The 12,345-nt window shown below is 65.4% G+C and overlaps 1 protein-coding gene across 5 annotated transcripts in view; it reads right to left on the bottom strand.

The window, feature by feature from the left end:
* The window catches only part of WNT7B (Wnt family member 7B), a 51,499-nt gene extending 41,747 nt beyond the window's left edge, over nt 1-9,752 (bottom strand). For 4 of the 5 annotated variants that reach the window (XM_057556780.1, XM_057556777.1, XM_057556778.1 and 1 more), the window contains exon 1: nt 9,609-9,752. In XM_057556780.1, coding sequence (XP_057412763.1) covers nt 9,609-9,679 — 71 coding nt within the window. In that variant the 5' untranslated portion in view covers nt 9,680-9,752. Of the gene's footprint in view, nt 1-5,112; nt 5,262-9,608 lie in introns of those variants that run through there. The other variant, XM_057556779.1, reaches the window with a different exon arrangement.
* Nucleotides 9,753-12,345: the final 2,593 nt, after the last annotated feature.

The raw sequence follows: 12,345 nt of genomic DNA, 5'->3' as shown, positions 1-12,345 counted from the left end.
AAAGGGAAGAGGAGCGCACCTGTGCCCACCCCCACCCCGCCGGCTGGCCCGAGGGGAGGCCCCTGCCCTGAGCCAGGGAAGGAGGACAAATGGTGGTTTTGTCCTTGGCCAGCCGGCGGCCCGCACCACACAATGACCCTTTCATCAGGCTGAGGGAGCCCTGGGCCGGGGTTTCATCTGACAAGGGAGGGCGCCGGCCTCCTGTCCCCTTGCTGGGGGAGTTGGGGCGGGGGGGAGGTGAGCTGTATCTGAGCTGGACCCAGGACCATGCAACATGGAGGCCTCAGGGAGCCAGCTGAAGCCCCTCCATCTGCCCCAGGAGGAGCGAGGCCCCAGGAGGTTAGGGGGCTGGCCACATGGAGGGGCCTGTTCTGGGTACCCCAAATCCTGAGCTGACAGAGGGTCTGCATCCCCACAGCCAAGACCTCCACCCCACCTCACCCCCTCGCCTGCCACCACCCGCAGGGTCCTTCCAGGGCAGTCGGACCATGGCATTGGTCCAGGTCCCCAGCCCAGTTCTGGGCTCCCCGCAGGCTGAGCAGCCCTGGCCCCCTGCTCCCCAAGGCTGGCATGAGGCTCCGGGGGACACGAGTGTGTGGGGAGGGCAGAGGCAAGGAGTGCAACTTGCCAGACCTGTGTCCATGGTGTCCCCAGAGAAGCCCAATGAAACAATGTGCGGTCAGGGTGTCAAAAATCAGAAATCACTCCCCTTCGTGGTGACCTCCCTGCTCCAGGGCACCTCCAACAGCTGCCTGTACCACCCCCGAGGCCCCAGAGATCCCGGGACTCCTCTCGCTATTGGACCAGAGCCGGGAGGGCTGTTACCCAGAGGTGACCTCAGGAAAGGGCCTCTCTCCTGGACCCCGACATTCTTGTCTGCCCACCTCAATAAGATGCTGAGAGTCTCCCTGGAGAGAAAACCTGGGTCAATGTGTTTGCCGGTGAGTATCGTTCCTTCTTCTAAGAGTCTCTGTTGTGCTCCTGTTTAGTCTGGGCAACTCCCATCCATCCTTCAAAATCCTGTCTAGGTGTCACCTCCTCCAGGAAGCCCTCCGAGATCCCCTAGAGAGTTCATCACTCTCTACTGAACAAGCGCAGACACAGGGCCTCCCTCTGTCACGGGTGGCCAGCCTCCCTGCTCCTAATAGCTGAGAACAACCCCATCTTCTGAGCACTTACTGTATACCAGGCACCCAGCAGAGCTCGTCTCAGCATTTGCTTGTTGAAGTCTCACACCCCCTCTAGGTTACTGTTCCCATGGCCCCCACTGTACGGAGGACACAGCTGAGGTTACGGGATGCACCCAGGCAGTAAGAGGAGGAACGGTGATGTGAACCTGGTGTCTGCGTCACCATCAGGCCCCTTGGCTTCACAAGGACCAAAGGGAAACCTGGTTAGAAAATGGGCCCTTCTCCTGCGGGCCACAATACATAGCTGCAGGGCCTAACGCAGCCCTGGGAGGAAACATGTGGGGACCCACCTTCCCCTCCTGACCCTCCCGCCCCACATACAGAAGGTCGAAGGAGTCATGTCCAAAATGCACCACTTCCCCCTTTCACTAGTGGCTGACGAGCCTCACTCACACGTCAATGATGTCTCGAAGTTCTCTGTGATCAGAGCAGTTCTATTCGTATATCTTGAGCTGGGGGTCCCTTGGGGGTTGAGATTTTGTCAGGTTCCCCAGCTCGGCACACCCGTGTGCACACCCCTCCACAGAGCCACACGTGCTTTTGAATCCCAGTGGCGTATGGGCCTGACCTGAGCCTGTGCTGGAAGGATCTTCATTTCCAAGTGACCGACGACAAGCGTACTGAGGCCCAGAGAGGCCCATGGACCTGCTCGAGGCCACACAGCAGAGTTCCTCCCGTACCGGGACACGCACAGTCTCCTAGGCTAGGAGCTGCTCCTCCCCAGGGCAACCGGTCCCCGCCTGAGCCGGTGGCCCCATTCTGCCCCCACGTAGGCTGCGATACCATGGGAGTGGGCCTGATTCAGCAGCCCCCTTCCAGGGTCATGTCCACAGGGCTTCTGGAACTGCGGTTGGCACCACCAATAAAGCCACAGCGGCAGAGCCGGGAAGAGGCCCAGCCTTGGCAGGGCAGTGGTGAGCGCCCTCACCCCCACGGCCAGGTGGTCGGTGAGTAACTGCCCCGTCACCATGACTCACCCTGCTCCCCAGAGTGGCGGTCACCATGAGAAACTCGTACCGGAAGATCTGGGGGGACCACTGCAGCCAGCCCCACATCTGGGAGAGGGAGGCCGAAACCGGAAGGGACCTGCCCAGGACAGTAGGTCAGCCCTGTCCTGGCACGAGGCCTTAGCCTGGCCCCCAGACCCGCCGACCCGGCACCGCAGGCCCTCCCCTCGGCCTGCAGTCCCCCACCTGCCCTCCCTTAGGCCCTTGCTGACCCCCACCGGTCCTGAGAGCGCCGGCTCTAACAACAGTGGAGAGCGGCGCTGGCCGGAGCTGCCTCGGACGGCCAGCCAGGCCAAGCTCAGAGTCCGGCAGGGGCTCGGGGCTCTTCCAGGCCAGCACACCCGTCCGACCAGATCAGTGGCAGCGGCCCAGGCATGCATCTGGGATTCGCTGTGCACGGACCACAGCCCGGGATGCGGAGCCGGGAGAGCAGCCCAGATGAAAGGGGCAGGATCAATTGTCCGCCAGTGTTTGTGATCCCAGCAATGGATGCCTTCTGGAAAGTTCTCTGGAGCAGAAAGAAGCCTCTGCCCAGGGCCCCCTCCTGCCCCTGGCATCCTCAGATCCCCAGGGCCAACCTTTGGGAGTATTCTGAGAAGGCTACTGAGATGGGCTTTACCAATGACCCCCAACAGTGATCGAAGCACTTTGCACTGCTGCCTCACCTGCATTCAGGCCTCGGCTCATAGACGGCCCACAGGGTCTTCTCTCCACACTCACATTCATTTGCATCACTGAGGACCTGCTTCCACCCATGGCATCTGACACCCCTAACCCTAACCCTAGTCAGCCCTATGCCCACCAACAGTGGCGGGAGCCCCAGAGATGCCGGAGCCTCCCTTGCTCCCTCTCGGGAACGCTGGCGTTAGTTTCTGCTCAGGAAAGGCTGGCATCAGCACTTTCTTCCCCCTGGGGCTGAAGGTCAGGCTGGACTGACAGTGGGGCAGGGGTTGCTGAAGGCAGGGCAGGGGGCAGAGTCTGCCTTACCGCCCTCCCCCACACACACACCCACTCCAGACCCCAGCACTGGTCCAGGAACGTTCGGGAAAGCTGTTGCCTTAGGAGAATTTCTGCCAACAAAGCTGGCGGTGCACACTCGAGGAGCGAGCCTCTGTGGGCACAGATGGCAGTCACGGCAGGCCTGGATTTGGGGTGCCAACCCCCAAAGGAAAACTTAGGGTCTGTGGAGGTGTACTGGCCACCACCTGCCCCAGAGCCCCTCAGCTGCGGCCCTGGCATCCCACTCTCACCAGCTCCTGAGCCCTGAGCCCACCTCCTCGTCCCAGATTCTTACTCCAAACCACCCGGGGAGGACTCCTGGTTTCCCACCCCTGGACACCTCCCCGTTAACGCCAGACCTCAGCCAGCTGGCTCCAAAAGTGATTTCTTAAGCAGAGTAGCTACCGATTCCCTAGCAAGGCTTAAGATTGACATGCTGGGGATTCTGGGGAGGGGGAGGCTTCTGGATCTCCACCTCCGACCTCTGAGAACCAGAGGCTTGAGATTTCAAGACCTCCTGAGTCGACCCAGATCCCAGGAGGGTCGCCACAGCAGGACTCTCTGGCCTGGCACTTTCCTAGCCTGAGTCCCCAATGATCAGGCGTTCCCCACCCGGCTCCGAGCCCTGCCCTGGGCGGCCTGCCCCCCCTCACCCCAACTCCAGGCGATGCCTCCGCAGCCGGGGCTGCCCGCCGGGCCTGGAGCGCTCTCTGCGCCCGGACCTTGTAATTATGTCCCACAGCCCGGGAAACCGCGGGCCTCGCAGCATCTGGCTGCGGTTGCGAACTTTTGTTTCAAGATGCGCGACTATTTATAGAAGGAAAACTGGTAGGATAGTAATTTCCTAGGAGCTGGAGGAGAAATTGGCTGCGTCTCTATTAAAAGGGGGCGGGGGCGCGGCGATTTATTAGGACTGCGGCCGCGCGGGGGGAGGGGGTGGCGCAGGGAGCGGGAAGGCAGCGGCTGCCCCCTCTGGCCGCGTTAGGCGACCCCGGACGTGGCCCGCGTGTAAAGGAGGGGGAGGGGGAGGGGAGGAGAGAAGGGGGGGAGAACTGGCTCTGAGGTTTAATCAGTAGCATCCAGCTTAAATTCCCCCAAACGGCGGTTCCATAAATCAAACGTCTTTTTAAATCGGAGGCCAGAGCATATGCGTCCCATTAGGAATCCGGCGAAGCCACCGCTGCGCCGACGCGCCCCTCGGCTCCCTGGGCCCGGACGGGCCCTGCCGGGAGCTTCCCGGAGCCCGGCGGGCGCTGCCCGGCCCGACGCACCCGCGCCCCACGCTCCTCGCGCTGCCTTGGCCGGCCGCACGCGCTCCCTGCGCGCCCCCCTCGCCCCAGACGAGGAGTCGGCCGCGGCGAGGGTCGGGCCGCTCGGCGCGGCGGGAAGCCGCGCGAAACCACGGCAACCTCGGAGGATAGCTTGGGTGCTGTCTGGTGGGACGCGGCGTGCACGTGTGTGCCAGTGTGTACGCGGGGGAGCGGATGTGTGCGTTCGGCTCTCTCGAGTGTGGCACGGCCGTGCGGGCCGCGTGTACTTATATAGGGAGGGGGATCCCGTTGGTCCAGGATTCGGCTGGGAGGCGCAGGGTATCTCCGCGCTACCCGCGCGCCCTCCGGCCCTCGCGCTCCGTGCGCGCAGCCAGGGCTACGGGCGCCGTCAGGCCTCTAGCGGGCCACCCTTTCCCTGACCTCAAAGCCAGAACTTCTCACTGCCTCAGCCGACCCCCAACTGCTCAACTTTGGCGGCTTAGGCCGGCTAGAAGACCCATAGTGCCCCCGCTCCCGCGCGCGCCGGGCACCCGGCGCCCCGCCCAGGGACCTCACTGCCGCGTTCCCTGCTCGCCCAGTTCCAGTGCTGGAGCCCAGGGAGGGGGCCCCCACCCGCCCACCCCGCGTGTGACCCGCGGCACTCACAGGTAGCTGCCGCTGGACAGGATGAGAAAGATCTGCGGGCAATAGACGGAGAGGAGCGCGCTGCGCGGCGACAGCAGGAGCATGGTGGGCCGGCGCTCCTGGCGGGGCTGCGCAGGCCCCGCGGGCAGAGCGCGTGGGCCAGCTGAGGCCGGGGTCTCCGCGGCCCTCCCAAGGTAGGGCGGCGGAACGCGGCGCTAGGGAACCGAGCGCGCGGGCCCCGGCGCAGTGGTCGCCCGTGCCCCGCCTCCAGGGCCGCGCATCTCGCTGGGGCTGGGGCTGCGGCGGGCGCTGGGGCTGGAGTGCCGGGAGGCGAGCGGGCAGTGGGCAGCGAGTGCGCCTCGGCCGCCGTCTGGCCCTCCGTCCGTCGATCGGTCGGAACCAGCTCTGTCGCTCGCTCTGGCTCACGTCTTCAAGTCTCCTGAGGCGCGCGGCTGCCATTGGACGGGCCACCCCTACATCCGCCTCCTCCGCGGGCGGGTTTTTTAAAGGGGAGGCTGACCGAAGCATGCGGCGGGAGCCGCCTCCAGGGCTTGCCCAAACCGCCTTGGCTCGGACAGTCCCCCCAACCACCAACTTCAGCCAGCCACACCGCTCTGGCCCGCTCTGGAGGGTGCACCTGGGGGGAGGCACCGCGGGATAACCGCGCGGGGGCGTGCGCTTCTCCTGGGTGTTGTGCTGGGCAATGTCTGCTCCGGTGTGCGTGCACGTGCCTGCATGTGCCTGCGCGTGACTGCGGGAGCGTGGGCGCGTCTGTGAGCGCGCAGGTGTGTGCGCCCAAATGCACTGTGTTCGCTGCGCCTCTGCCTGCGTGCGCCCCTGGGTTTGGTGAGACTGGCTGTGGGTCGCATGCACTCACTGCCATGGCCAACCAGGCCCAGCGTGGTAGGGCTCAGCTGTGCACCAGCGCGCCGGCGTCTCTGCAGGGTCCTGCCTCTGAGTCTCTTTGGAGAGGCCCTGCACTTGTTGGAGACCCCCCAACAAGTGCATAGAGGCCCCCAACTCTGGCTTCCCCCACCTCACTTCTTTTACTCTCCTCTGAGGGGTTGGCTGGGATAGGTGTGGGGTGGAGCACACCCACAAGAACACACTTTTCTGAACAATCCTCCTTCCAGTGATTTTTTTAAAGCCCAAAGCACAAGGTTTTGAGTTCCACCTCCTATTGTCTGCCAAGCCAGGCTACATATGAATGTCTCTCTAGATGCAGTGTAGATCCCTTAAGCAGGAGTTAAGGCACAAAGAGGGAAGGTGACAAGACAGGAGAGGTCTGTGCAATATGACCAGTGGCCCCAGAGGGAGTGGATTTCCTGGCTTCTAGACCTGGCATGGAGACTTGTCCCCAGCATCCAGGAGGAGGGGGCCGCCTCCCCTACCTTCATCCCTCTGGGCCCTTCTGCCTCTCCTGAACCCCCAAGAGCAGGAGGCAGTCATGGAGCAAGGCTCATCCTGGGGCTTCAGGACCCCAGTTCCAGTGGGCAGAGGGTACCCAGACTCCAGATGGTTCCTCCCGGCCCCGGCTCGGCCTCCTCCAGGGCTGCAGCTTGGAGGCTGCTCAGTTCCAAAGTGAGGAACTGTGCCTCCTCAAAGCCATGTGCTGTGAAACTGCCCCAATCCAAGGTGCATCTGCTTTTGAAGCCCCGATCCACAAGAGGGTTTCAGGGACTGAGTTCTCCGTTCCTGCCGGCCCAGGAGCTCCCCCAGAGGCTGCACATCTGCACTGGCACCCGGGCTGAGGGGCATGTGTGTATGGTGGCTGCACGTGCAGAGGTGGGGGTGAGGGAAGCTGCTCCTGAACGTTCATAATCATGGGGGTATGGGCGGGGGGAGGGGGCTGTGATCACGGAGTAGTCCCCCAATACATACAATCTCAAGATATTTCCTTGGAACTTTTATGATCCTAAAATCCCAACTCCTGGGATTCGTCATGGCCCTGGAATACACTATCTGGAGGAGTCCCCAGGTGCCTGCAGCTGCTGTGATATCGTTACCAATAAGAAAAGGTCGACTTTATTGGGACGCCCTCCACCCCCAGATCAAAGGCCCTCAGGACTAACCTTCCCAGCACCCAGTGAAAGAGGCGCTACTGTTACCCCATTTTTCAGATGAGGGAAGGTGGGCTGGGAAGTTAAAGAGCTCACCCAAAGCCATCCAGTGAGGGGTGAGGGGGAGGATGGATCCCTAAGCCTTGTCCTTATGCACTGGGCTTCCAAGTCATTTAACCCCTTAGGTCACATCTGGCCCAGCTGCCCCTCCTCCCCACCTTGTGTAGCCAAGATGGCTTGCAAAGAAAGCAGGCCCCTTCACTCCAGTACAGGCACCACCAATGTGGTGGTGGCAGGGGCTGAGTCCCCTCCCCTTCCCTCCCTTTGGCAGGTCCCAGGGTGACTCTCGGGCTTTCCTGGATGTGGTCCCACAGGGGTGTTTGGAGACCACATCTTCTCTCCCCATAGGACTGGGAGAATATATGCTTTAGGGGGCACGCCGGGGGGAGGAGTCCCCCCCTCCAGGGCTCCTTGGTGGGGCAGAGGACAGAGAGGCTCAGCGAGCTCTGGTTCGCTGTCTCATGCGCTCCCAGAGAGGCTGGCACAGGTGCCTGGGCACACGGGCTGGGTCTCAACTCACTAGGTTCTCTCTACTCAGACACTGGCCGCCATCCTGTTCAGAACAGCCAGAGCTGCGGTCCCATTTACAGAGGGGAACGAGGAGGCTCAGGAAGGAATGGCGAGGGGGAACCTGCCCGAGGTCACATCAACCTCGAGCCCTGGCCCCAGTCCTGGGCACCGCCTTCAGCTCCTTCCACAGTCGCGGGCTGGGGAGGTGGGGATGGATTCATAGAGTTCTTCCTGCAGCCCGGGGAAGGGGTGCTTTCAGACGACTCCTGTTGAGGAGCTGGTGTTAGGAAGAGCAGTCAGAGGTGGACGTCCCGGCTCTGCCACCTACTCTTGCAGACAGTGACTTGGCCTCCCTTGTTCCATGGCTTCCTAGTCCTTAAAACGGGAGGAGTAAAAGCACTCGCCTCCAGGGTTGCCAGGAGGCGATAAGGCCTCAGTGCTGAGAACCAGGCAGCAGAAGGCAAGCCTCATTAGGGGTTGCCTGTTACATTGGGGGGCACAGGGGGAGTAACTGCAGGGGCTCCCGGAGGGTCCGGAAAACAGTGCCTCCCTCCCCACCCCCGCCCCCCAGCAGGCTCAACACACTGCACCCTTACCTCCCATAAACACACACCCAGGGACACAGCCTACAACAGACCCACAATAAACAGCGCCACCAGCAGCCGCAGACACGCCCGCCCAGGCCTGCAGAGCTGAGGCTAGGACGGGGAGCTTCCAGCCGGGCCTGTGCGGCCGCTGGCCTCAGTCCCCGCCGGCCCTGGGCCTCAGTTTCTCCATCTGTAAAATGGCGGAGGAGGCGCTGGATGGGAGAGGCAATGGATGAAATTACTCTCAAGTCTGCTTCTACCTCTCCGCCTGGGGGGCCGCGGCTCGGCTGGCGGCACCGGTGCCGGCCCTCCCTCGGGGCTGTTCACCGGCTTTGCCCGCGGCCGGGACCGGGCCTGCCTTCCCCCCCGTTGGTGGCGCACAGTAGGTGCGCAGGGCGCGTCGGGGCGCGGAGCCGTGGGCCCCCCGGGCTTGGTGGACCGACCCCCCCTCACGGTCACACTGCCCGCCCACCCCCGCTTCGAGCGAGGCCGAGACAGATTCTGTCTAAAGGAGATCGCAGCTCAACAGGTAAGGACTCGGCTGGGTTCAGGAATGTGGAAATACGACTCGGAGCAGCTACTGCAGCAAGCAGCGAGCGCGGCCCGCCGGGAGCCCGCCCGCCCGCCGGGCCGCGCGAGGGGGAGCGCGGCGAGAGGGGGCCCGGCCGAGGGCCCCGGGCGGGCGGGGGCGCGGGGCCCGGACCGAGCCCGAGGCGGCCGGGCCGCCCGCTCGGCCCCTCCCGAGCCAGCCGGACGAGTTGTCAAGGTAATTTCAACACGTCCGGGTGATGGATAGAGACGAAGGGCCGTGGCGGGTGCCCAGGCCGGCGCACTCGCTGCCGGGGTGCGCGCCCCCCGCCCGCCCGGGGCCCTCGGCCGACAGAAGACCCCCGCCCCCCGCCCCGGCGCGCCCTCCAGGCGGCGAGCGCTCGGCCCGGGCTCGGCGCCCAGCGCAGCCCGGGGGAGGGAAGGCGCGTCCCACCCCCGGGGCCTGGAGCCCAAACAGGTGAAAGTACGCGCCGGGCACGCTCGCCGCTACCAGCGAGCCTGGCCGCCCGCGCGTCCTCCTCTCCCTCCTCCAACCCTGGGCTGGGCGCCCCTCGGGCATACCCGCAGCTCAAAGGGCTCGGCTGCGTCTCTGCAGGGCCGGGGCGAGTGTCCAAGGCGCAGGCCAGCCCCGGATCCCCGAGGGCTGCCCGTGCCCCCCTCCGGTCCCCACGTCCCCTGGGGGACACCCTGGAAGCGGCTCCTTCTGGCTGCTCCGATCCCGGGCACCGGCCCCGACCACGGGGCTACTCACCCGAGCTTCACGTAGAGAACGCCAAAGCAGAGAAACACGTAGAAAATCCACTTGCGAAAGTTTCTGTGCATGATCCAGGGAGGGGGGCTGCGCCATAGACAGCGGCGGGCGGAGGGGACGCGCGGGCCGGGCGAGGGACGGGCAGGAGTCGGGGGCCTCGGAGGACAGCTCTCAGCCGGCACTGCGGCTCCGGCGGCCGGCGACGCGCGGGCACTCGGAGCGCGCTGCCACCATGGTGAGCCCGGGCCGCCGCCGCCGCGTGCGCCTGGGGGAGTGACCTGGGCCGGGGGCCGCAACTTCGGAGCCGGACTGTGTGACCGCGGGGCCCCACGAGGGCCGGCGGGGCCGAGGCCCGAGCGCGGCGGGCGGGCGCTGCCTCCACTGGGCGCAGGCGCCTGGGGCCGTGCGCGCCTCGCCGAGGGCTGCGGCGGCCAATGTGTCCGCACTTGTCGGCCTCCGCAGGTGACTCGCGGCCCCGGCAAGCGAGCTGCGAGCGTGCGAGCGCGCCCCAGGTAGGAGGATCCGCCTCCCGCCCGCCCTCCTCGCTCGCCGCGCGCTCTCTCGCCCTCGCTCGCGGGCTCTCCCCTCCCTTTTCTCCTCCCTCCCCCGTGACACACAAACGCATCTATCCCCCGGAACCCCCTCCCCAGGCCGGCTCTCTTCCGATCGCCCGGCCGGGACTGGGAGGGAGGAAGGGGGTTGGGTGCGCGGGGAGGGGGGGCGCGCGGGGGAGGGTGCGGCACCGAACAGACACCTGCGGAGGGGCCGGTCGCTCCTCTGCGCCCGCAAGGGTGGGGGGCCGGCGAGAATGGCCGATTCAGGCTGTGGTAGCCACTCGGCTTCCAGTTTCTAGTGGGGGAGGGAGAGACCACCCACCCACGCCCATCGCCATCCTGGGCACGCTTACCCTACCCCCAGCAATTATCCACACGGGGTCCACCAGGGCCACACCCTTAGCCCAGGCACCTCTGCCAACGCGGCAGGCCTCGATCAGACCCTCCTCCAGCGCCCAGGGTCCCCCCACACCTGTCACCACGGCTGCCAGTGGCGCTTACTCAAAGTAGGGACAGGGAAGGGACAGACAGATGCAGGGCGGTGGCTCGGACGACCTCCTACAGAAGCTGTTTGGCTCAGCACCATGATGGAGAGGGATAGGAGGAGGTTAAGGGGGCTTCCCTGGCTGTGTGGCAGGCTCCCACCCCAAGGACTCCCTGACGGCTCTCCCCACCGCCCCCGGTCCCCTCAGTCTGCACCACCTCCTCTGCAGTGCCAGGCTCAGTATTCACGTTCGGTGCCCAGAGCGCGAGGTCAGAACCACCGCGGTGCCTCGCATACGGGAGTGGTCTGACTGGGTTCAGTCCTGGGCAGTGGGCACCCGGGCGGGCAGACCCTGCTGCTGGCCAAAGCCCTGTCTGTTCCGAGAGGGCAGGACGGTGGCCCTCTGCCTAAGCGCTGTCCTGACCAGGCTCCTGTCCCGCTCCGAGTGTCTACAGACCTGGACGCCTCTTGGGAGAGTGGATGGAACTGGGAAGCACTTAGTCCCTGAGGGCCAGCCGAGACCCGAGACTTGCTGGGGAAAGAGTGCCAGAGGTGGGGGAGGGGTGTTGCTTCCAGCCACCCTTGGTCCCACCTAGCCAAGCCCCAGCGGGGACTTTGCCTCAGAGTCGGCCTCCCTCCCGCGCCCCGCCGTCCCTCTCGACCCCCTGCTCCTGATCCCCTCTTAATCCTTCCAAATCCCCTGAACCTTTGCCACGACCCGGGCGCGGGCCGTTCCTCGGCCCCTGGATCCGAGGTGTGGCGGGGGCAGCCGTGCAGAGCGGGGCAGATAGGGAGCGTTCACAGATGAAAGGCACGGTGGAGATAAGCACAGGCAGGGAAATTGAGGCACAGAAAGAAGTGAAACGACAAGAGCAGCCTCACCCCCAAGTGTCCCCTGCGTCCCAGCGCCCCAGATGTCACCCCATTTCACGGGACGGGAAGCTGAGCCCGGGAGACGGGAGGCTGCTGGCTGGAGCCGGGCGGGCTGGGGAGCACGAGCCGATGCTGCCACCCGGCGGCGACACGGAGGACGCTCGGACGCGAGGCTGCGGGCGCGCCAAGACCCGGGCGGGAGCGGGGTGTCTCGGGCCGCTGGGGCCACGCCGGGTCCCGGGACTGAGAGGCGGACGGGGTGCCCCACCTGGCACAGGTTCCGGGGGCCACCTCCCAGCCCCAGCGCCACCAGCCTCAATCTCCGCCTCTGATAATGAGGCGAATCCTCGGGAGCTGAGGAGTGTGGCGGGACTTAAGTAATGACCCCCGCAGCGGCTGCTTGCTCCCGTCCCGGGGCCTCGGCGACCGCCCCAGACCTCACGCCTCGCGGACCACCACCCCCTATCCGCTCCCGGGTTCGAGGTCGGGCAGGCTCCCGAACCAGCCGGCCCGGCGTAGTGGGTCCAGGAGAGGAGAGGGTTACGGCTAGGGGGTGGGACGCCTAGGTTAGTCCACTCACTCAGCGTGCTGCTCCGTGTCTCAGTTTCCCCGGGAGAACAGCATGTAGAGCCGCACCTCTCGGGACACTGGGGAGAGCGGCGCAGCGTCGTGCTGCCCCCTGCCGGCCGCGGGAGAAATGTCGGCGGAGCAGGTACCGCTGGGCCAGGTTTGAGGACCGCCCGCGTGACCTCCAGCGAGTCGCTCCCCGCCGGGGTCCGTCTCCAAGGGGGTCCCTGAATGGCTCCAAGATTGGGGGAAATCTGGG

The sequence above is a fragment of the Balaenoptera acutorostrata genome, chromosome 11 (genome assembly GCF_949987535.1).
Source record: "Balaenoptera acutorostrata chromosome 11, mBalAcu1.1, whole genome shotgun sequence".
In the NCBI taxonomy this organism is placed as follows: Eukaryota; Metazoa; Chordata; class Mammalia; order Artiodactyla; family Balaenopteridae; genus Balaenoptera; species Balaenoptera acutorostrata.
The sequence above is the reverse complement of the archived record's forward strand: the minus strand, read 5'-3'. Positions and strand labels throughout refer to the sequence as shown.